This window comes from Poeciliopsis prolifica, unplaced genomic scaffold (genome assembly GCF_027474105.1).
Source record: "Poeciliopsis prolifica strain line A6 unplaced genomic scaffold, Auburn_PproV2 SCAFFOLD092, whole genome shotgun sequence".
NCBI lineage: Eukaryota > Metazoa > Chordata > Actinopteri > Cyprinodontiformes > Poeciliidae > Poeciliopsis > Poeciliopsis prolifica.
Window position 1 is genome coordinate 763,261 of NW_026562467.1, and position 24,682 is coordinate 787,942.

General features: G+C 40.3%; 4 protein-coding genes across 4 annotated transcripts in view; all 4 read left to right on the top strand.

The window, feature by feature from the left end:
• Positions 1–525, top strand: part of LOC129353538 (uncharacterized) — a 5,162-nt gene extending 4,637 nt beyond the window's left edge. Inside the window, exons 5-6 of the mRNA XM_055022892.1 lie at positions 331–374; positions 457–525. Of these exons, the coding sequence (XP_054878867.1) occupies positions 331–374; positions 457–525 (113 nt within the window). The remainder of the gene's footprint in view (positions 1–330; positions 375–456) is intronic.
• On the top strand, positions 297–9,435 carry LOC129353539 (NACHT, LRR and PYD domains-containing protein 1b allele 5-like). The gene is made up of 11 exons (XM_055022893.1): positions 297–734; positions 821–864; positions 2,410–2,698; positions 5,650–5,693; positions 5,785–5,858; positions 5,939–6,153; positions 6,239–6,492; positions 8,481–8,613; positions 8,734–8,763; positions 8,983–9,024; positions 9,176–9,435. Exons 1-11 carry the CDS (start codon positions 668–670, stop codon positions 9,433–9,435), a joined length of 1,452 nt encoding a protein of 483 aa, XP_054878868.1. The 5' UTR covers positions 297–667.
• A 1,179-nt stretch (positions 9,436–10,614) lies between these two features.
• LOC129353551 (uncharacterized) lies at positions 10,615–21,123 on the top strand. Its single transcript, XM_055022905.1, has 14 exons — positions 10,615–10,752; positions 13,186–13,229; positions 13,560–13,841; positions 14,161–14,198; positions 14,306–14,591; positions 14,743–14,783; positions 14,950–15,232; positions 15,377–15,420; positions 15,628–15,870; positions 18,933–18,980; positions 19,072–19,145; positions 19,226–19,440; positions 19,529–19,782; positions 20,622–21,123. Exons 3-14 carry the CDS (start codon positions 13,646–13,648, stop codon positions 20,799–20,801), a joined length of 1,902 nt encoding a protein of 633 aa, XP_054878880.1. The 5' UTR covers positions 10,615–10,752; positions 13,186–13,229; positions 13,560–13,645; the 3' UTR covers positions 20,802–21,123.
• A 644-nt stretch (positions 21,124–21,767) lies between these two features.
• LOC129353540 (apoptosis-associated speck-like protein containing a CARD) lies at positions 21,768–22,749 on the top strand (the record flags this gene model as incomplete). The annotated part of the gene is made up of 4 exons (XM_055022895.1): positions 21,768–21,915; positions 22,036–22,065; positions 22,284–22,325; positions 22,477–22,749. Coding segments are annotated over 4 exons (480 nt in total), but the record flags the coding sequence as incomplete, so codon positions are not given.
• Between the last annotated feature and the right edge of the window lie 1,933 nt (positions 22,750–24,682).

Here is a 24,682-nt window from a genome sequence, read left to right on the forward strand (position 1 = left end):
TTAATATTCAAATGTTTATTTTACAAACTAAATATTTAGTTCATACTTTAATAGTTGGCTAACTAATAAATATTTAACAAGTCAGGTAAATATTTAGTTGCATATTAAATATTTATTTTGGAGCAATTTAATAATCCTAACTCAGTAGTTTCTACAGAAGTCTTTATTTTTGCAATGTTTTTAGTTTCAAAAGCTCAACTTATTGAGCTCCAGCATATTGAATTTAAAAACAGAAGTTATATCTTTCATTTCCTCTACAATCTAAATATAAACTTTTAGGCTACAAATGTTTAAATTTGAGGCCTAAATGCCTGGATCTGTGATCTGCAGGGAAACTTTCATTGATGGATTTTTGGCCTGAACTGAAGCAGAAAGTGAGTCTAACCTGATCTGACTGGCTGTCAGCCTGTTGTGGTTCCATCTCTTCCTGATCTGAGGCCTGAAATGTTTCATCAGGTAAAACAGATGGAGTCTGTCATAAAGATGCTGCTGGAAGAGTTTGATGATCTGACCTGCAGGATGTAAAAGATATCAGAAACACCCTGAGCTGGGATTTGGATGACTGTCCTTATTTAAGCATCTATTGGAGGCTGCTGGCCATGAATGCAGACCTGCAGGAACCGTGCTGCTGCTGGTGCAGACGTTCAGCCAGCGTCCGGTGGACAAGATGCAGGAGCTGCTGTCCAGAATGCGGAGGCCCGATCTGGAGTTCGCTCTGATCAAATCCACAGAAAGTGAGACAATAAAGTACAATAATAACACTCCATCACGTTACAGTCGAGATTTAATGACATTAATGTTTTTCCTCTTCATCCGTTAGAGAAATCTGTTGTGGGAAAATGGAAATCCGCTCCGATCCAGAAGGTGAGAAACAATCCAGATCAGAGATCCAAATTTATCATTTAATTCACAAGATAAATGTTCATTTTGAAATGTTTTATTTGAAAGCTAAATATTTAGTTTACTAAAGAAATTTAGCTCCAAAATAAATATTTTATACAACTAAATATTTTATTAGTTAGCTAACTATTTAAGTATGAACTAAACATTTAGTTTGTAAAATAAACATTTGAAAATAAAATGCTTAGTTTTGAATATAAACATTTACTTAACTTATTTAACAAAATATTAAATTTGTAGGTAAATATTTAGCATGCAAGTTGAATATTTGTTTGGCTAATAATTAACTTCAAATTAAACATCTACTTGGGAACCAAATATAATAGTTAAACTAATTATTTAGCTTCCTTTCTAAGTATTTAATTCACAAACTAAGCATACAGCTGGTGTTTAGTTGGTAGATTAAATGCTTAATGTGTTGCACTTATGGAAGGTTTCCATGTCATCTTGTGTTTTTCCTGCTACCCATTTTCAACCTGCTATTTTACTGAACGATATCTGACAGTTTATTGCTTTTAGTTATTCATTGTTTTATCCACTATTGGACAGGTTATTTTTATATTTCTCATTCTGATCTGCTGATATTGAAGTTAAACCTGAAATGAGTCCGGTTGTTGTTTTACAGTGTAACATGGCAGAACCTGCTGGACCTCCTGCTGTTCTGCCTTTTCTTGACATTTTACTTCAGGGGACAAACTACAGGTTGTCCTGTGATTTTCCTTAAATTAGTTTTATCATTTCAGTGATTCTTGAGGACAGGGACAAAGCAGGTCCTTTGGACAAAGAACAAAATTTGAATAAAATATTCAGAAAAGTAATTTATTCAAATATGGGACTAAACTAACCTGCATGTTTTCCTGGTGGTTGATGAATGTTTTTTATTTTAAACATTGCAGCAGGTGGACGGTGCCTTTAAAATCTCTTGTCCTGGAGCAAAACTCAATACATTCTAATAGCATAAAACAAATAAATGAATAGTAAGATAAAATATCATGACAACTAAGTATAAATATTCAATAAATGATTATAAAATATCCATAAATAAACAATTAAAAATCATTTTCATATATTTTTGAACTCCATTGAAATGTGTCCCAAGTTTTTGTCAACACCATCAGACATGAATAGAATGTAAAAAACCATCAGGCATTATTGGGGGCATCAGAACTGAGGACCCCATGACCTCTTCCTGTCTCCTTTGGACTCAGCAGCTCCAGTTACTTTATGTTATTCTTTAGTTTTTTCTTCTGGTTTATTCCTAAGTTGTTGTGTCAACATTTTAACAAACAATTAACTTTTAGTGTTGATTCTAAAACTTCATGTTGAAATAAACGATGATGCATAAAAAATACACTGAAAGGATCTCAGCTGGGAAAAGCAATGACATTAATATTAATACATTCAGTCATTAGTTTCTGTGAAAAAGCATTGATTTATTAGTGCATAGTTACCAGGTGGCTCAGGTTCTGCTGGACCGGACTGGGCCTGATATCATCCTGAACGTTCCAGGTGGCAACGATGGCGGCTGTGAAGAATCTCCTCCTGGAAACCGTCGACCGGCTGAACCCGAACGAGTTCCAGGAGTTTAAACGCTTCCTGCAGCCGACGGCCGGCCCAGACCAGTTCCCTCACACCAGAACCTGGAGTCCGGCAGAGATCCAGAACAGAACCGACCTGGTGAGGGTGATGGTGGAGGAGGAGGGAGCCGGGTCGGTGGAGAGAACCAGGAGCATCTTCAGGGACATGAACAGAACCGATCTGCTGCAGATGCTGCCAAGGAGCCGAGCCGGGATGAAAGGTGACCGACGCCGGGTTCTTCTGGGTTCTGCTGGGTTCTGCTGGGTCTCCTGGGTTCTTCTGGGTTCTGCTGGGTTCTGCTGGGTCTCCTGGGTTCTGCTGGGTTCTGCTGGGTCTCCTGGGTTCTGCTGGGTTTTCTGGGTTCTGCTGGGTCTCCTGGGTTCTGCTGGGTCTCCTGGGTTCTTCTGGGTACTTCTGGGTTCTCCTGGGTTCTTCTGGGTACTTCTGGGTTCTGCTGGGTTCTGCTGGGTCTCCTGGGTTCTGCTGGGTTCTGCTGGGTCTCCTGGGTTCTGCTCGGTCTCCTGGGTTTTCTGGGTACTTCTGGGTTCTTCTGGTTCTTCTGGGTTCTGCTGGGTTCTGCTGGGTCTCCTGGGTTCTGCTGGGTCTCCTGGGTTCTGCTGGGTTCTTCTGGGTTCTGCTGGGTTCTGCTGGGTCTCCTGGGTTCTGCTGGGTTCTGCTGGGTCTCCTGGGTTCTGCTGGGTCTCCTGGGTTCTGCTGGGTCTCCTGGGTTCTTCTGGGTACTTCTGGGTTCTGCTGGGTTCTGCTGGGTCTCCTGGGTTCTGCTGGGTTCTGCTGGGTCTCCTGGGTTCTGCTGGGTCTCCTGGGTTCTTCTGGGTACTTCTGGGTTCTACTGGGTTCTTCTGGGTTCTGCTGGTTCTGCTGGGTCTCCTGGGTTCTGCTGGGTCTCCTGGGTTCTGCTGGGTTCTTCTGGGTTCTGCTGGGTTCTGCTGGGTCTCCTGGGTTCTGCTGGGTCTCCTGGGTTCTGCTGGGTCTCCTGGGTTCTGTTGGGTTCTTCTGGGTCTCCTGGGTTCTTCTGGGTTCTGCTGGGTCTCCTGGGTTCTCCTGGGTTCTGCTGGGTTCTTCTGGGTTCTGCTGGGTTCTGCTGGGTCTCCTGGTTCTGCTGGGTTCTGCTGGGTCTCCTGGGTTCTGCTGGGTCTCCTGGGTTCTTCTGGGTTCTGCTGGGTCTCCTGGGTTCTTCTGGGTTCTGCTGGGTCTCCTGGGTTCTGCTGGGTCTCCTGGGTTCTGCTGGGTCTCCTGGGTTCTTCTGGGTCTCCTGGGTTCTGCTGGGTTCTGCTGGGTCTCCTGGGTTCTGCTGGGTCTCCTGGGTTCTTCTGGGTACTTCTGGGTTCTGCTGGGTTCTGCTGGGTCTCCTGGGTTCTGCTGGGTCTCCTGGGTTCTGCTGGGTCTCCTGGGTTCTGCTGGGTTCTGCTGGGTCTCCTGGGTTCTGCTGGGTCTCCTGGGTTCTGCCAGGTTCTGCTGGGTCTCCTGGGTTCTGCTGGGTCTCCTGGGTTCTGCTGGGTCTCCTGGGTTCTGCTGGGTCTCCTGGGTTCTGCCAGGTTCTGCTGGGTCTCCTGGGTTCTGCTGGGTCTCCTGGTTCTCTGGGTTCTGCTGGGTTCTGCTGGGTTCTGCTGGGTTCTTCTGGGTTCTGCTGGGTTCTGCTGGGTCTCCTGGGTTCTGCTGGGTCTCCTGGGTTCTGCTGGGTTCTGCTGGGTCTCCTGGGTTCTGCTGGGTCTCCTGGGTTCTGCTGGGTGTCCTGGGTTCTGTTGGGTTCTTCTGGGTCTCCTGGGTTCTTCTGGGTTCTGCTGGGTCTCCTTGGTTCTCCTGGGTTCTGCTGGGTTCTTCTGGGTTCTGCTGGGTTCTTCTGGGTCTCCTGGGTTCTGCCAGGTTCTGCTGGGTCTCCTGGGTTCTGCTGGGTCTCCTGAATTCTGCTGGGTTCTGCTGGATCTCCTGGGTTCTTCTGGGTTCTGCTGGGTGTCCTGGGTTCTGCTGGGTTCTGCTGGGTTCTGCCTCATAACTTTGACCAAAAGCTGCTGCAGGTTGGAGAAACGTTTTTAAAATGTAAACTAATTATTGTCCTTGATCTAATCATACAGTAATACTGTAAAAACTACTTGGCATTGATATAAAATCCCATTTTCTATAAAATTTTATGTCCCATTGATCAAATCAGTTGTTTTGTTTCTGAACAGATTTTGCTGATCTGGAAAACAAACTAAAGAGGCCATTACATCATTACATCGTTACATCATGACATCGTTACATCATTACATCATTACATCATGACATCGTTACATCATGACATCGTTACATCATGACATCGTTACATCATTACATCGTTACATCATGACATCTTACATCATTACATCATGACATCATGACATCATTACATCATTACATCATGACATCGTTACATCATTACATCATGACATCATTACATCATTACATCGTTACATCATCACATCATAACATCATTACATCATTACATCATGACATCATTACATCATGACATCGTTACATCATTACATCATGACATCCTTACATCATTACATCATGACATCATTACATCTTTACATCATTACATCATTACATCATGACATCATGACATCCTTACATCGTTACATCATGACATCCTTACATCATTACATCATGACATCGTTACATCATGACATCGTTACATCTTTACATCATTACATCATATCATCCATTACCCGGATGTGTGAAAATGATATTTGGTTCGTATGAAACCATTTTTCATACCTGGAGAAGATCCAGTTCTAATAAAGTAAAGACCAGAAACCAAATTATTTAATCTCTTCTTCCAGCCTGGTGAGGATTTCTGTCGTGGTCAGAAACCAAGATGTGGACAGATTACAGGGAGAGAAACCACAGAGCTGTGATTTATCAGCAGATTAGTTCTGGATTAAACCTGGTGCTGGTTCAGGGTGTCTGAACTTGTCGGCTCGTTTCACCTGCAGAGCTTTGATAGGGAGCCGGGCGTTGAGCCATGTGGTACACCACAACAACAGATCCAGAAGGCAGAGGAACTGATGATGAAGGTTCTGCTTGATGGGAAACCCAGAACGATAACATTTAATAACTGTATAAAATGAGAATTGTGAATGTTCTGGTCCGGTTCAGGATTTTAACTCTCCTGCTTCAACGTGTTTCCAGAAACTTCAACAAGTGTGGATTCTGTGGATTGTGGAAGTGTGGAGGTAATCTACGTGTTTTCTAGTCCTCACCTTTGACCCTGTGTTTAATCTATATAACATGTGAAAGATCAACATGTGGGATGATGTGGTGCAGCAGGACTCCAGCAGCTGGACCAAAGTGGACCCTGAGCTGGACGGGACGTCTCCGGATGAAGATCCCACTTACAGGTAAAACCTCAGAACCTGGAGGTCAGCAGGTCAAACTGTGACATCATCACCTCAAACTTCTTCTTCATGTTTGGTTTCAGCCTCCAGTCTGCAGCGGGACACTTTGAATGCAGCGTCTCTGGTCTGCGTTGGGTCTGCAGGGAGAAGGTGGGCTTTCGGTACCGGTTCTGCTCCTGGGTCGGACACATGGAGAGGATGGAGAGCAGAGGATACCGGCCTGCTGGACCTTTGCTGGACATCTCTGTCCTTACTGGGAAGGTGATGGAGGTGCAGCTGCCACACTGGGTCTGCACCGGTATGAGAACATGAAAAACATGATTTCTGTTTTCAGAACCGATCCAGAAGTTTCTCACAGAGTTTCTGTTTCTGCTGCGTTTCAGACGATGTTCCTGAGTTACTGAAGAACTTTGCTGTCCTCCATGTTGGCGACTGTGGAGATGTTCTGGAGAAAGCGACCCGGGTCACAAAGACCCATGTCGGGTTAACAGAACCAGTTTTCTCTTTGCTGGGAGCTCTGAGAAATCTTTTCTTTTCTCCAAGAATCATCTGCAACACATTAATTTACTACCAGCCCAAAACGTCCTACCTGAAGATGCACGTCTACCTGATTCCACCGGATCCTGCTCTGAAACAGGTGATTGGTTATTTATTTCATTATATTCTTTATTTATCCATATTAAATCATTTTTACATTTAAATCTGTTTTAAACAGACAGCTTGATAAGGAAGGGATGGAGCATATTAATAATAATGATATAAAACAAAATTTATATCATTATTATTAAATTTATTAGATTTTATATCATTAGAGATGTTTAAACATGTTTTAATCCAATAAATGAAAACAATCACAGATTAATCCAATCCCACGTCTTCTTGTTAAATCCTGCAGCATCGACTTTAAACTTGAAGTTTTAAATAAAAACATCTGAGCTGGAAAGATTATTAAAACTTTGTTTCTGTGATCAGAGATGTTTAGTTTTAACTCCTCAGTTCTTAAACTGATTTAATGTTTAACGGCACCAATACAAGCTGAACGCTCAGTTTAGATATTAATCATATTACAGTGATGAAAGGGTGAAACTCCGGTTGATATAAATCCAGACTTGATTTCTTCATCATTATTCTCAGGTGAACTTTTATTTCAGCGGTCCCATAATGCTGAACATTTCAATATCAAGGATCTTTTTTACTTTTATGAACTTCCTCATTATGGAACCAATGAATATCATAATTTACAGTATTTCCGTTTCTTTGCAACATGGCAGCAGGTTGTTGCTGTCACTTCCTGGGAGAGAGGACTCTCTTCTGATTGGTCGTCAGTGTGAATCACTGACTAGTTTCAAGCTCTTTGGGTTCCTTTGGATCAGATCAAGAGTTTCACAAACCATTTAACATTTTATTGCTTCAGTGTTTCTGTCTTCAGTTAAAACACCTGGGCTGCTTTCTGGTTTCTGTCCTACAGTCGGTCCACAGGAGAGAATCCTCCAAGGGATACGAAGAAATCATGAAGCCCCGCCCAGACAAGCCTCTGAAGATGGACCGTGGATTCAGCCTCCAGGCCACCGTAGAGACGGCCAGAATCCAGCCACCGGTACCGTTTGGACTGGAAGGCCCACATACTCAGGCGAACATCTCTCTGTAGAGACTAACACAGATGGACTGCAGACTCTGACCTGATACCGAGTTTCTGTCACAGGAAACTGAGTTTCACATGCAACCGGGTTGGATCCGACCGTGAGCGGATCCGGTCAGCACAAACACAAAGACGTTAGCGTGACTCTGACTGACGGCTCAGCAACACATTTACTGGCATCCATTCAGATTGTGGGAAATGAAGGAATTTATGAGAAACGCAGGCGATGTTTACGATCACAGCGACCAAAACCTGAGCCAATCACAGAACAACACACAACCTGAGTGTGGGAACCTTCAGTTTGGGAACCTTTTGTTTGGGAACATTCAGTTTGGGAACCTTTGGTTTGAGGACATTTAGTTTGGGAACCTTCAGTTTGGGAAACTTCTGTTTGGGAACCTTTAGTTTGGGAACTTTCTGTTTAGGAAACTTCTGTTTGGGAACATTCAGTTTGGGAACCTTCTGTTTGGGAACCTTTAGTTTGGGAAACTTCTGTTTGGGAACCTTTAGTTTGGGAACTTTCTGTTTAGGAAACTTCTGTTTGAACATTTAGTTTGGGAACCTTCAGTTTGGGAACCTTTGGTTTGGGAAACTTCTGTTTGGGAACATTCAGTTTGGGAACCTTTTGTTTGGGAATCTTTAGTTTGGGAACTTTCTGTTGGGAACCTTCTATTTGGGAACCTTTGGTTTGGGAACCTTTGGTTTGGGAACCTTCGGTTTGGGAACATTTAGTTTGGGAACCTTCAGTTTGGGAACCTTCGGTTTGGGAACATTTAGTTTGGGAACCTTTGGTTTGGGAACATTTAGTTTGGGAACCTTAAGTTTGGGAACCTTTGGTTTGAGGAACTCACGTTTTGTTTCAGTCCACTTTGGTTCTGATATTTTAATCCCAGAGTGAATCTGGTGTCATAATCCTTAATCTGCAGGTTGATTTTATTCCCTGAACCGTTTTGACCTCAGAGTCAAAGTGACTTGTTGCTTCACAGGAAATCACTCTGAGGCCCGACAGCCAGGATCCAAACTTCTACGAGGTTTTTATTGAGAGTCCAGACGAAAACTTCAACCTGGAGCTGCTGCAGACTCATTCAGAGAAAGTTTGGTTCTGTGAGATTAGGAAAGGTCAGTTTATGTCATAATTATGACTTCTGGAAACTTTCAGCCTGAACTTCATTCAGCTCGTTGCCTCAGCTTAATAATTCATGTTTCACATTGAGATTGTTTCTGTTCTTTATTTCTTAGATGATCATCCTAAATCTGGTTCCACTGGAGGTGAGATGCTTCATTTATTTACAAAAAATCTGCACTGAAGGATTTTTATGATTAAAATGACATTTTATGAAGATATTAATCAATGATCATCTGAACTAGTTGGAAACAAACAGAGTCCAGTTTGACCTGCGTCACCTTGATGTTACGAAAGGAAACTACTGGCTGTATCTTCATCATAACTCAATTTATCATCAATATTTCTGTGTTTTTGTCTGTCAGGTGGAGGATGTTCAACAGAAACTGTTACTGTGAAGAAAGAAGGTATGAAATCATAGAAACCATCGTTCTGCATGTGAATATTAAACAAAACTGACAGTTTTCTATATTAATAAATTAACAACTTGCATTTACATTCAGGCTGTCTAACGTACAGAAATCAGTTTTTTTTTAGTCTTTTTCTGTTTTTCATCAGAGGAACATTTTGTGGACAAACACAGAGAGACACTGATCCAGAGAGTGAGGAACGTAGAACCCGTCTTAGATGGACTTTTACAGAACAAAGTTCTGATGGAGGAAACCTACGACAGGATCCGATCTCTGCCGACCTCTGAGGCTCAGCTGAGGGAAATCTTCTCCTGCCTCAGAGCTGCCGACGAATGCAAAGACATTTTCCTCTCCATCCTTCAGGAGAAAGAGCCACACCTGATCACCGACCTCCAGAGGAAATGTTGAGGAGGAACCAGGGCCGGACCTAAGGGTGGCCCAGGGGGTTCTGGTTCCTGCTGGCATGGCGTTACTTTTTACTGAGTAGAAACTGAAACATTTCACCATTTTTAAAGTTTTCATCAGCTGATATAACTGAGGTCGGCTGCATCTTTTTGTTTTTATGTCACATTAAATGAAGCATTTTAATGAAACCAAATATTGGAGATGATTTATAAACTTCAACTCATTGAGTTTCCTTTGGTGACAATAACATTATTATTGTAATCATTATTGTTATAGTTTGTGACATGTTTTCATCAAAACCAGGTTGTTAAAGTGGAACCGTGATGAAAGGTGTCGGTCGGGTCCAGACTGAAGTTCTGACCGACTTCCTGTCCAGGATTTGAACAGCCAATCACATTCTGCCACAACTAAAGAAATGTTTTTTCAGAGCAGCTTGGTATAAAATCACAAAATCTAAAGACAGATTCAGACTTTAGAGGCTAAAACTGGATCATTGCAAACAAACAAAGTGACATAATATTAAAATATCAAAACAAAAGATCCTTTAAACCAGCAGAACTGATTCATTGTTAAGCTGCTGATGTGTTTCATTGTTATTGTTTTGGTGAATATTGGCATCATTATGATTATTAAAAAATGATCAAGCATGTTGGTTTTTGAAAACAATTTCAACATGAAAGCAAATTATTAAATATAATAAAGACAAAAGAAAATAGAATGAAAAATATATTTTCATATTCAATTAATCTGTGACTCATCACAGTATGTTACAGTGGAGCTAACAAACAGGCTGGTTTACAGCATAGAGAGACTTAAATAGATCTACCTGCAGGTAGATCTGTTCAGGTAGATCTGTTCAGGTAGATCTGTACAGGTAGCTCTCAGCAGGTAGATCTGTTCAGGTACATCTGTTCAGGTAGCTCTCAGCAGGTAGATCTGTTCAGGTAGCTCTCAGCAGGTAGATCTGTTCAGGTAGCTCTCAGCAGGTAGATCTGTTCAGGTAGATCTGTACAGGTAGATCTGTTCAGTTAGATCTGTTCAGGTAGCTCTCAGCAGGTAGATCTGTTCAGGTAGATCTGTTCAGGTAGCTCTGTTCAGGTAGCTCTGTTCAGGTAGATCTGTTCAGGTAGCTCTGTTCAGGTAGATCTGTACAGGTAGATCTGTTCAGTTAGATCTGTTCAGGTAGCTCTCAGCAGGTAGATTTCTTCTTTCCTCCCGCTGGGTCCCGTGGAGTTTCAGTATCTGCGTCCTTTGACCCCAAACAGGAACGTGAAGGATTCACTGTGACTTTATTTAATAATCTGAAACAAGCAACAGAAGGTAAAGGTTTTGTTATAAAATGTGAATTTGCTATTACTTTCAGTTTTGCTGAAAGTGAAACTGAAGACATTGACAATTTGAACTCTTTGCTGTATATTTAAAACTATTGTATTAAATCTCAATAGAAACTAAGAATAAAGTTATTTGACTCTGCAGATGCGTAATGCATGTAATGTACAGATCACAGAGGACTGAGCTCTAACTGCATTTCATATGAACTCGGTTTATTTTCTCCAGACGGGATTCCTGACTGAACAAGAAACAAATCTGAACGTGTTTATTCACTCTGGTTAGAAGTAAATAATCGAGCAGACTTGGCAGATATTACAGTTTATTTATTACAACATATATTCAGCTTCCATGACTGACCTTCGACCTGGGAGGAGCCTGCAGGTGTTTGTGCTGCAGGCTGTTAAAATGCTGCATACTTATCAAAACAGTTCACAGGTCGTTCTTATAAATCACATTAATATATTTCTAATATCACCTGAAGATTGTGTTTCAGATCACTAAAGCCTGCAGAGCAGTGAGATCAGGGACACTATTTACGAGTTCACCACAGTAAATACTGAAAACCCCATGTTTCATACAAAATGTTAACAAAATTGTCAGTTTGTGATTTTTGTGACTCCATGAACTGAAACATTGTTTTCACGGTGGATCAGATTTTTCTGCAGCCTGTTATCAGCCTGTTATTTGTTTGCAGGTCAGTTCGGTTTGTGTCAGTTGACTTTGGGCTCCAATCTGATATTTTGGTCGAACTTTGATGCTTTGTTAAATAGTTTTCAAATTATTAAATTGAAGTTTTAGTCTCCTTTGTGAAGCCCTCTGTCCTGGTTTAAGTATTGTTCCTTACAGTAACACTGAGGTTCTAATGCATTAAATTGACCAACACTCTCTTGGTCTTGTCTACATTTACCTGTGATTGTTTCTATTTGCACCACGTCACAAAATGATCCTTCAGATTCCTGAACTCCTCCCGTCTCCCTCCATGCTCCACTGTAGCCGTTTTATCTGACAGTTTTAGTCGACGACAGCCTGGAACTCAAACTGTCTATGCAGCCTCCTGGAAGCAGCAAATGTTCAGGATGTCGTTGATCTGATGCTGCAGACCAGCAGCGGAGAATGTGTGGAGGCCGTCAGAACCGTTCTGACCAAGATGGACCGCTTGGATCTGGTGCAGAGATTGTCAAAAGGTGAAACAGAGGAGAAAGAAAAGTTTCCTCCTGAATCTGTTTCAGGAAACCTGATCAGGAAATGTAACTTATTCTGATCAGTGAAAGTTATCAAGATAATCAATCAATCAATCAAATTTTATTTGTATAGCACATTTCAGCTACAAGGCATTTCAAAGTGCTTTACATCATAAACATAAAACACAAAGGCATGCAACATAGAATAAAATACCAAATGTTTTTTCTTCCCTTCCTTTCTTTTTGACACGGAATTTAAGCGCCTGTTACCGCCGGACTCCGCCGTCCGTTTAACCACGGGTATTCGTCGGGCCCCGTTCCCCAAAAGGAAAAAAAAATTACATACATATCCACAAATACAAATCCATACATATTACATTTCAAATAAAACTCTAATCAGCTGGTTTTTAGTTGTGATTTAAAGGAAGTCAGGGTTTCTGCTGTTTTACAGTTTTCTGGAAGTTTGTTCCAAATTTTTGGTCCATAGATGCTGAAAGCTGTTTCTCCTCTCTTGGTTCTGGTTCTGGATGCAGAGCAGAACCAGAACCAGAACCTGAGAGTCTGGAAGGTTGATACAACAACAGCAGATCTTTGATGTATTGTGGTGCTAAACCGTTCTGTGATTTATAAACAACAGGATTTTAAAATTTATTCTGTGAGCTACAGGGAGCCAGTGGAGGGACTTTAGAACTGCTGTTATGTCTCTATCTTCCTGGTTCTAGTGAGAACAGGAGCAGCAGCTTCTGGATCAACTGCAGCTGGATGATTGATTTGTTGGACAGGCCTGAGAAGATGCTGTTACAATAATCAATGCGACTAAAGATAAACGCATGGATGAGTTTCTCTAGATCTGGCTGAGACATTAGTCCTCTAATCCTGGAGATGTTCTTCAGGTGATAGAAGGCCGATTTTGTTACTGTCTTTATGTGGCTCTGGAGGTTCAAGTCCGAGTCCATCACTACTCCCAGGTTTCGGCCTGATCGCTAGTTTTTACTTGTAATAACTGAAGCTGTGCATTGACTCTAGATCGTTCCTCTTTAGGTCCAAAAATAATGACTTCAGTTTTGTTTTTGTTCAGTTGGAGAAAGTTTTGGCACATCCACACATTTATCTGTTCTAAACATTTATTGAAAACATGTTGGAAAAGTTTTTTTTGCTGTTGTGAAACTTTGTGGTTTAAATTTTATAGTCCAGATGTTGAAACTTCTGCTAATCTGAATGTTTCTATTTTTCTTGTCAGATAAATTTTCTGTTGAAGAAGAACGACTTTCACTGGACCAGAGGGTCAGTAAGGCTGCAGAGGTCAACTGTTACTTAGACGATGTGAAATTATCTTAGACACAAATTTATTAAACATTCAAATAAATTATATGTAAAAATCCAGGTGCTTGTTTCAGGTTTGGTTGCATTAGATTTTGAGGGAATGTTGTTTTCTTAGAAAAGATCAAAGAAACCAAATAAAATCCAGATAAATGTTTTTGAGCAATATGGATCATGAAATAGAAAATTATCCCTCATATAATCAAGATTTATGTCGTGCACTTTTTATCTATGTTTACGTGGAAACACATAGGTAAACATTTAATTTAGTATTTTTTTCTCTGACTCTCACAGGTAGAAAAGCTGATCAATGATATTAACCTGATGTTGGAAACACTGAAGGATCTGAATGATGAAGAGTTCATGGAATTTAAAGGAAGATGAGTTCCTTTAATAACTTCAGGTCCACCATCAGTCATCAGCAAATCCAGCTGGACACATCAGACCAGCAGGAATCAGTGATTTCCATTCTTCAGACTCATGGAAAAGAGTCTATCAAGGTGACCAGAGATGTTTTAGAGAGCATCAGGAGGACGGATTTGGTCCAGAGGATGAGCAGCAGCTCAGCCTCCACAGGTAAAAGCTGCAGATTCAGAAATCAGTCACACGCTTCTCAACATGGTCTATATCCTGATTTAACTTGAACAAGGTGAGATCAGCAGTGTGATCACAGATAGGAAGGTGAGTTCATGATGAACCAGGATGTTGGGCTTCATCATGTTAGACAGCAGTCAGTGGCAGCTACTGCAGCCCAGAGAGAAACAGAGTTAAACCAGAAAGACAGATGGACGGATCGTCTGTGCAGAGGCCACCAACTTTAGTCAACTTGATCCTGAATGAGAAAAAGAGCTTCCTGTTGATCTTTAATGGTTATAATTTCATCTGTTTTCCTCAGAGATGCTGTTGGGGAAACGATCTGATCTGATCCATGAAGTGAGTAAATCTTGATTGTCCAGATCAGTGGACAGCAGAGGATAATTATTAGGATTATTCTGGCCTCTCTGAGAAGAAACATCCTGAAAATGTTCTTGAATCTCCAGGTGGCGACCATGGCAGCTGTTAAAGACGTTCTTCTGGAAACTCTGCAGGATTTAAATGAAACTGAATTCATTGAGTTAAAACTGTTGCTGCAGTTCGCAAACTTCCAGAGAAATATTCCACTAATCTCGTGGGATGAACTGGATGATACAAACAGAACCAGAGTGGTGGATCATCTGGTTAATAAATGTGGTAAACTATCTGTGGAGGTGATCAGGGAGGTTCTACTGGACCTGAACAGAACCGATCTGGCGCTGGTCCTGCCTGAGACCAGCTCAGCATCTAAAGGTACCAGATGATTTAACATCTGATGAAACTCAAACATCTATTAGAGCTTCCAGCTGGATTCGTTAGTCTCTGTTTTCTAATTGATCCAGAATAAAATGATTTTAAACCAGAATCTGTGAAAACTGATTAATGTTTCATCTTTTCTCCTCAGAGAAACTTTGTGTGGAGCTGAACTCTGCTTTCCTCCAGAAAGTGAGTCATGTCACTTTTTATTTCATCAGTGTAATCTTCACCAGGAGTTTGTTTCTTCTAGAGCTCAATCAGCTTTTGGTTGCTGCACATGAAGAAGAAACTCCTGGTCTAATGAAAAGAATCTGATTGTTTCAGCCCTGAGAGATGATGAGTTTTTATTCACCAGGTGGAAAAGTTGGAGTTTGTGACGGAACTGCTGCTGGAAACACTGGAAGAGCTTGATGAAGGAGAGATTGGAAAGTTTCAGACAATTACACAGAATAAAATTGACCATCAAAGTGAATATATACCGATGTGGGAAACCAAATTAATAAATGTGCGATACATTGTGGTGGTTTTTGTGCTGACTTATTTCCACCAGTCAGTGGAGAAGACCACGGATGTTTTAAAGCAGATGAAGAAGCACGATCTGATAGCGAAGCTGTCAGCCAGAAGCTCAGGACCTAAAGGTTCAACATTTCAGAGTAAAACATCTCAACCTTCTCAAAGTGGCTGATATCAGGGTTATGATGTTTCTCTGCATGGTTTTGATCACATCGTTGCACATAGAAGTGATGGTCAGATAGAAACTTTTCTTCTTGTTTTCTCCTCAGAGAAACCTTCTGCAGGTCCACATCGTTCTGCTCTGATCCACAACGTGAGTAAAGAGACATCAGGAGTTTATTTCATGATCTTCAGGTGAAAGAGGTTAAAACAAAGATCATTTCTAACCTCAATGATTTCATTTCATAGTTTGGCTCTGAGGAAATCAGCTGCAGTTTACGAATGTGATGAATCTTAGCCGCCATGTTTGTGATTTTCCCTGAATGAAGCAGCTTTCTCTGTCATAAACTGAATGATTCAGGTGGCGATGATGGCAGCGGTTAGACAGCAACTCCTGGAAACTCTGGACAAATTAACCCAGGAGGAATTTTCAAAAGTTAAGCGAAATTTATCAGACTTTTCACCAAGATTGGAGTTCACAACACAGACAGCAGAAGTCGTTGATGAGATGATGGAGACGTTTGGCCAGCAGTCAGTGAAGATGATCAAAGATCTTCTGATTGAAATAAACAGAAAAGATTTGGCTGAGAATCTGCAAGACACTGAGACTCATTAAATCTGTAATAAGTCTAATCATATATATTTTTTTGTTACTCTAGCATTGTACTCTGTCCCAAATCTAATTTAATATACATACCGATGTATACATCCATATGGACACTCATACACACATTTTCGTGGCTATCTTTGTGGGGATTTTCATTGACTTGCATTCATTTCTACTGCCTTAACCTTACCCTTATCCTGACCCTAAGCCGAAGCAAAACTTAATTCACAGTTTAGTCCTAAATCTAACTCTTGACCCAAAAACATTTCCCCTAGTGGGGCCAGACTTTGGTCCCCACAACGTAGTATGTGTCATGATGATCCCTGTGTGTACCCTAAGATAATATCTTGCAGACATCCTGCATCCAATACCTGGGGCGCACATACACACGCATACTTGTTTTCTGTACACTTTGAGGACTTTGTTTAACCAGTGACTAGGGGGTTACACGTGGGGACACAATTTTCTAAATGAGCTAAAGGTTTGATTTGGTTTTATACCTTTGGACTTTTTTTTTCTTTTTTAGGGACCCTGGAACATAAAATATAATCTTTAGTATATAAATTTTTTGAAATATAGAACATTGAAAATCTGTTAGGGTTTGGGATGCACTTGTGTATCCATCGCCAACTACTACCAGGTGGCACTTTTTAAGTTTAGGAACACTGAGATACATATGAGGATGTCAAATACAAGTAATAACGTTCTTTTGAGTCAATAAACTGCCTTATATTAGATTTGTTTTGTTTAAAATTATTTTTAAGTACTTGGCGACCAGTTTACTGCCAACCATCAATACACCATACAGTTGTATATGAACTTTTATTGCCCCAATTCCAATATTTCAATCTTTTGACAAAAATCTACTTACAAGCTAAGATACATGTGTACATAAATGAAATTATTCATTAATACATATCAATACATAAACATGAACATGCAGTATGTAAATGTACTTGCACTACAAAACTTGACTGCAGCTGTCCCATTTCCATCTCATCAGTCCATAAAATATCTAGGTTCAAGTTTCAACATATGTGTCTTGTTTAGTGGTTGTCACGTTTCAGCTTTCCTTACCCTGGCCATGTCTCTAAGTACTGAATATATTTTACTTCTGGGCTCTCCAGGTAGGTTGCAGTTCTGGGAATATGACAGTAATGGAAGATGACGAGTTCCTGGTAGCTTCACGTTTGTTTTTTCTCCAATCTTTGGCAATAAATTTATGTCTCTTTGTGTCAAAACATTTCTTGCGATCCTTTTGACTATTTGCAGCAAAATGTTGGATTGTTCTGTGACCAAGCCCCAGCATCTTAGCAATTTGAAGAGTGACAGATCGTAGTGAAGGACCGTCTGAAGCCAGGTTTCGAGGCGTGTTCCGTGTAAAATGGGAGTGTGTCAGATACAGCCCTGCTTCGATGCTTGTGTCGTCTTGCTGAAAATCACATGACTGGCAACAAACGATGTCTCGCATTATCACGTGACAGCTTAATTTTGCGTCAGTTTTCAAAATAAATGCATATTTGTTTTGTGTTTGTGCTGAACTTCACTTGGGACAGCGCAACCTCTCGCTAACTGCGTTTGCTGCCACTCGATGAGAGCATGTTTCTCCTGTCTGCATGTTGCCAATAAAATGGTGAAAAAGAGCTTAATGTGTAAATTGATTTTTCATCATTTAGCTTATCTATATAATGTTCAGTGTTTGTTGTCACCAACTCTGTGTGAAACGTCATTCATGTGCTGCGGAGTGATCAGAAACGGCAGAGAATAGTCTCAAGATGAGGCAGGCAGTTTTCTTGCATCATGGCAGGGGCGCTCATGATCCCACACATTGTGACTCCACGTCTGCAAAGTAAGAAACAGCGGGTTAGCAATACAGTAAATAGTGAAGCTACACGCAACAAATCTGTGTGTAGCTTGGCCGATACTGAGAGCAAGATAAAGGTGGTTTCAAGTTGTAATTCAATGGGTTTCCACTTTGCTGTGCAGCTTGGCATTAAAATGATATCTATATTTCCAAGTTTCATTGAGTTAACGGATTTATTCTACCGTGGCAGTGTGCCTACAGATGGCATGTGAAAGTATGTTCTTTTTGCCCTTCAGTGTCCACATCCACAAAATTTCTGTATGTGAACAATAACGTGGAGAGGATTTTATAATTTTGATTAAGTCAGAGCCTCACCGCACATCACTGATATATATATATATATATATATATATATATATATATATATATATATATATATATATATATATATATATATATATATATATATATATATATATCTCATATCTATATCTCTAGATATAGGTGGCCTATATGGCCTATAGGTGATATAGATGTCTATAGATCTAGATCTATATCTATAGATTTTTATATATTTAGTTCAAAATCTATAGATACAAATCTATATAGATATGTCTATATCAGTAGATAGATAGATAGATAGATAGATAGATAGATAGATAGATAGATAGATAGATAGATAGATAGATAGATAGATAGATAGATAGATAGATAGATAGATAGATAGATAGATAGATAGATAGATAGATAGATAGATAGATAGATAGACAGATAGATAGATAGATAGATAGATATAGATAGATAGATAGATAGATAGATAGATGTATGTATGTATGTATGTATGTATGTATGTATGTATGTTCTGGTCTGCACTTTTTCAGAGGACAGGTCTATGTGGTCAGCTGAAAAGCTCTTTGTGAGTCCATGGAACTGCAAGAGACAGGAGGACACAGGACTCAGTCTCTCCAACTCATACAGATACTTTCTGATTCCCCAGAAAGACCCTGTATCATGTTTATACTGTCTGTTGCTGCTCTTTTTGTGTTTAACTTGTACAATAAGAAAATACTGAGCAGATTCATAGAACAATTTACGGAGCAAGTGAGAAAATATTGCGAATGTAATCAGCGATCTTCTACAAAAGTAACAAGGTGTAAAATCATAAAAACCCTAATGTGTTTATGATCACCAGTCTGTCATAATAAATTATTCTGATTGACCCGGATTTTAACTCTCCTGCTTCAACGTGTTTCCAGAAGAAACTTCAACAAGTGTGGATTCTGTGGATTGTGGAAGTGTGGAGGTAATCTACGTGTTTTCTAGTCCTCACCTTTGACCCTGTGTTTAATCTATATAACATGTGAAAGATCAACATGTGGGATGATGTGGTGCAGCAGGACTCCAGCAGCTGGACCAAAGTGGACCCTGAGCTGGACGGGACGTCTCCGGATGAAGATCCCACTTACAGGTAAAACCTCAGAACCTGGAGGTCAGCAGGTCAAACTGTGACATCATCACCTCAAACTTCTTCTTCATGTTTGGTTTCAGCCTCCAGTCTGCAGCGGGACACTTTGAATGCAGCGTCTCTGGTCTGCGTTGGGTCTGCAGGGAGAAGGTGGGCTTTCGGTACCGGTTCTGCTCCTGGGTCGGACACATGGAGAGGATGGAGAGCAGAGGATACCGGCCTGCTGGACCTTTGCTGGACATCTCTGTCCTTACTGGGAAGGTGATGGAGGTGCAGCTGCCACACTGGGTCTGCACCGGTATGAGAACATCATGAAAAACATGATTTCTGTTTTCAGAACCGATCCAGAAGTTTCTCACAGAGTTTCTGTTTCTGCTGCGTTTCAGACGATGTTCCTGAGTTACTGAAGAACTTTGCTGTCCTCCATGTTGGCGACTGTGGAGATGTTCTGGAGAAAGCGACCCGGGTCACAAAGACCCATGTCGGGTTAACAGAACCAGTTTTCTCTTTGCTGGGAGCTCTGAGAAATCTTTTCTTTTCTCCAAGAATCATCTGCAACACATTAATTTACTACCAGCCCAAAACGTCCTACCTGAAGATGCACGTCTACCTGATTCCACCGGATCCTGCTCTGAAACAGGTGATTGGTTATTTATTTCATTATATTCTTTATTTATCCATATTAAATCATTTTTACATTTAAATCTGTTTTAAACAGACAGCTTGATAAGGAAGGGATGGAGCATATTAATAATAATAATGATATAAAACAAAAATTTATATCATTATTATTAAATTTATTAGATTTTATATCATTAGAGATGTTTAAACATGTTTTAATCCAATAAATGAAAACAATCACAGATTAATCCAATCCCACGTCTTCTTGTTAAATCCTGCAGCATCGACTTTAAACTTGAAGTTTTAAATAAAAACATCTGAGCTGGAAAGATTATTAAAACTTTGTTTCTGTGATCAGAGATGTTTAGTTTTAACTCCTCAGTTCTTAAACTGATTTAATGTTTAACGGCACCAATACAAGCTGAACGCTCAGTTTAGATATTAATCATATTTACAGTGATGAAAGGATGAAACTCCGGTTGATATAAATCCAGACTTGATTTCTTCATCATTATTCTCAGGTAAACTTTTATTTCAGCGGTCCCATAATGCTGAACATTTCAATATCAAGGATCTTTTTTACTTTTATGAACTTCCTCATTATGGAACCAATGAATATCATATAATTTACAGTATTTCCGTTTCTTTGCAACATGGCAGCAGGTTGTTGCTGTCACTTCCTGGGAGAGAGGACTCTCTTCTGATTGGTCGTCAGTGTGAATCACTGACTAGTTTCAAGCTCTTTGGGTTCCTTTGGATCAGATCAAGAGTTTCACAAACCATTTAACATTTTATTGCTTCAGTGTTTCTGTCTTCAGTTAAAAACACCTGGGCTGCTTTCTGGTTTCTGTCCTACAGTCGGTCCACAGGAGAGAATCCTCCAAGGGATACGAAGAAATCATGAAGCCCCGCCCAGACAAGCCTCTGAAGATGGACCGTGGATTCAGCCTCCAGGCCACCGTAGAGACGGCCAGAATCCAGCCACCGGTACCGTTTGGACTGGAAGGCCCACATACTCAGGCGAACATCTCTCTGTAGAGACTAACACAGATGGACTGCAGACTCTGACCTGATACCGAGTTTCTGTCACAGGAAACTGAGTTCACATGCAACCGGGTTGGATCCGACCGTGAGCGGATTCGGTCAGCACAAACACAAAGACGTTAGCGTGACTCTGACTGACGGCTCAGCAACACATTTACTGGCATCCATTCAGATTGTGGGAAATGAAGGAATTTATGAGAAACGCAGGCGATGTTTACGATCAGCGACCAAAACCTGAGCCAATCACAGAACAACACACAACACCTGAGTGTGTGGGAACCTTCAGTTTGGGAACCTTCGGTTTGGGAACATTCAGTTTGGGAACCTTTGGTTTGAGGACATTTAGTTTGGGAACCTTCAGTTTGGGAAACTTCTGTTTGGGAACCTTTAGTTTGGGAACTTTCTGTTTAGGAAACTTCTGTTTGGGAACATTCAGTTTGGGAACCTTCTGTTTGGGAACCTTTAGTTTGGGAAACTTCTGTTTGGGAACCTTTAGTTTGGGAACTTTCTGTTTAGGAAACTTCTGTTTGGGAACATTTAGTTTGGGAACCTTCAGTTTGGGAACCTTTGGTTTGGGAAACTTCTGTTTGGGAACATTCAGTTTGGGAACCTTTTGTTTGGGAACCTTTAGTTTGGGAACTTTCTGTTTGGGAACCTTCTATTTGGGAACCTTTGGTTTGGGAACCTTTGGTTTGGGAACCTTCGGTTTGGGAACATTTAGTTTGGGAACCTTCAGTTTGGGAACCTTCGGTTTGGGAACATTTAGTTTGGGAACCTTTGGTTTGGGAACATTTAGTTTGGGAACCTTAAGTTTGGGAACCTTTGGTTTGAGGAACTCACGTTTTGTTTCAGTCCACTTTGGTTCTGATATTTTAATCCCAGAGTGAATCTGGTGTCATAATCCTTAATCTGCAGGTTGATTTTATTCCCTGAACCGTTTTGACCTCAGAGTCAAAGTGACTTGTTGCTTCACAGGAAATCACTCTGAGGCCCGACAGCCAGGATCCAAACTTCTACGAGGTTTTTATTGAGAGTCCAGACGAAAACTTCAACCTGGAGCTGCTGCAGACTCATTCAGAGAAAGTTTGGTTCTGTGAGATTAGGAAAGGTCAGTTTATGTCATAATTATGACTTCTGGAAACTTTCAGCCTGAACTTCATTCAGCTCGTTGCCTCAGCTTAATAATTCATGTTTCACATTGAGATTGTTTCTGTTCTTTATTTCTTAGATGATCATCCTAAATCTGGTTCCACTGGAGGTGAGATGCTTCATTTATTTACAAAAAATCTGCACTGAAGGATTTTTATGATTAAATGACATTTTATGAAGATATTAATCAATGATCATCTGAACTAGTTGGAAACAAACAGAGTCCAGTTTGACCTGCGTCACCTTGATGTTACGAAAGGAAACTACTGGCTGTATCTTCATCATAACTCAATTTATCATCAATATTTCTGTGTTTTTGTCTGTCAGGTGGAGGATGTTCAACAGAAACTGTTACTGTGAAGAAAGAAGGTATGAAATCATAGAAACCATCGTTCTGCATGTGAATATTAAACAAAACTGACAGTTTTCTATATTAATAAATTAACAACTTGCATTTACATTCAGGCTGTCTAACGTACAGAAATCAGTTTTTTTTTAGTCTTTTTCTGTTTTTCATCAGAGGAACATTTTGTGGACAAACACAGAGAGACACTGATCCAGAGAGTGAGGAACGTAGAACCCGTCTTAGATGGACTTTTACAGAACAAAGTTCTGATGGAGGAAACCTACGACAGGATCCGATCTCTGCCGACCTCTGAGGCTCAGCTGAGGGAAATCTTCTCCTGCCTCAGAGCTGCTGACGAATGCAAAGACATTTTCCTCTCCATCCTTCAGGAGAAAGAGCCACACCTGATCACCGACCTCCAGAGGAAATGTTGAGGAGGAACCAGGGCCGGACCTAAGGGTGGCCCAGGGGGTTCTGGTTCCTGCTGGCATGGCGTTACTTTTACTGAGTAGAAACTGAAACATTTCACCATTTTAAAGGTTTTCATCAGCTGATATAACTGAGGTCGGCTGCATCTTTTTGTTTTTATGTCACATTAAATGAAGCATTTTAATGAAACCAAATATTGGAGATGATTTTATAAACTTCAACTCATTGAGTTTCCTTTGGTGACAATAACATTATTATTGTAATCATTATTGTTATAGTTTGTGACATGTTTTCATCAAAACCAGGTTGTTAAAGTGGAACCGTGATGAAAGGTGTCGGTCGGGTCCAGACTGAAGTTCTGACCGACTTCCTGTCCAGGATTTGAACAGCCAATCACATTCTGCCACAACTAAAGAAAGTTTTTTCAGAGCAGCTTGGTATAAAATCACAAAATCTAAAGACAGATTCAGACTTTAGAGGCTAAAACTGGATCATTGCAAACAAACAAAGTGACATAATATTAAAATATCAAAACAAAAGATCCTTTAAACCAGCAGAACTGATTCATTGTTAAGCTGCTGATGTGTTTTCATTGTTATTGTGTTTGGTGAATATTGGCATCATTATGATTATTAAAGAAAATGATCAAGCATGTTGGTTTTTGAAAACAATTTCAACATGAAAGCAAATTATTAAAATATAATAAAGACAAAAGAAAATAGAATGAAAAATATATTTTCATATTCAATTAATCTGTGACTCATCACAGTATGTTACAGTGGAGCTAACAAACAGGCTGGTTTACAGCATAGAGAGACTTAAATAGATCTACCTGCAGGTAGATCTGTTCAGGTAGATCTGTTCAGGTAGATCTGTACAGGTAGGTCTGTTCAGGTAGATCTGTACAGGTAGATCTGTTCAGGTAGATCTGTTCAGGTAGCGCTCAGCAGGTAGATCTGTTCAGGTAGATCTGTTCAGGTAGATCTGTTCAGGTAGATCCATACAGGTAGATCTGTTCAGGTAGATCTGTTCAGGTAGATCTGTTCAGGTAGCTCTCAGCAGGTAGTTTTCTCTTTAGTCGGAGATGTGATAAAAGACGTATTTTCTCTAAGAATCATCTGCAACACATTAATTTACTACCAGCAAAACGTCCTACCTGAAGATGCACGTCTACCTGATTCCACCGGATCCTGCTCTGAAACAGGTGATTGGTTATTTATTTCATTATATTCTTTATCTGTATTAACTGCATGAGTTTTCATTTTTTTAAGCTCTAATATTTTGGTTATTACAACAACTACAAAACACAAATAAATGGAAGTGCTGTGTTAAAATGTTTAGAAATGATTAGCTCCAATTATGCTTTCCTATTAGTCCAGCATTTATCGAACATATGTCCATTGATCTGTAGAAGATACACTTGAACATTTAAACCTGGCTCAGGTTGTGGTTCAGTTCTCTTTAATGTGGGATAAATTGGATTTTATAAATTTCTGAATTCTTAAAACTGATCCTGACGTTTTAGTATTATCAGAAATGTTGCTGAAAAAATCTGTTACTGATCATAAATTTGAGTTTGAAGGCGTCAGTTTTTTAGAGCTAATAGTTTTGGAAAAGAATCGTTTTAAGTTAAATCAGAATTTCAAAGACCCAAATTCAGATAAGCGGAAGAAGTTGGATGGATGAATTTCAAAACAAACAATTAGTTGCTTTCTAGTAAAGTCAGTCTTACTAATGTTTTGACTTTCCCTCATTAGGTTGCTACAGACCACAGTGTGTAAAAGCTGAAACACTTGCATCACTCACAGCTGTGTTTTGTTGGACAGTTGTACTTTGTATGCCCTGAAAGTTGCACTTTAGCTTGTGCTGCAACCTGCTGGTTTTTATCTTCATTCTGTGAGAATGAGAACTTTTATGATTGGTCGTTTATTTATTCAGAGTTTTTCATCAG

Coding starts and splice junctions, on each gene's coding strand:
- LOC129353539 (XM_055022893.1), top strand. CDS start 668: ATGCAGGAGCTGCTGTCCAGAATGCGGAGGCCCGATCTGGAGTTCGCT. Junction 735..820: donor TCTGATCAAATCCACAGAAA/GTGAGACAATAA, acceptor TTCATCCGTTAG/AGAAATCTGTTGTGGGAAAA. Junction 9,025..9,175: donor TGTTACTGTGAAGAAAGAAG/GTATGAAATCAT, acceptor GTTTTTCATCAG/AGGAACATTTTGTGGACAAA.
- LOC129353551 (XM_055022905.1), top strand. CDS start 13,646: ATGAGTTCCTTTAATAACTTCAGGTCCACCATCAGTCATCAGCAAATC. Junction 15,233..15,376: donor CAGAAGCTCAGGACCTAAAG/GTTCAACATTTC, acceptor TTTTCTCCTCAG/AGAAACCTTCTGCAGGTCCA. Junction 19,783..20,621: donor CGGATCCTGCTCTGAAACAG/GTGATTGGTTAT, acceptor TCTGTCCTACAG/TCGGTCCACAGGAGAGAATC.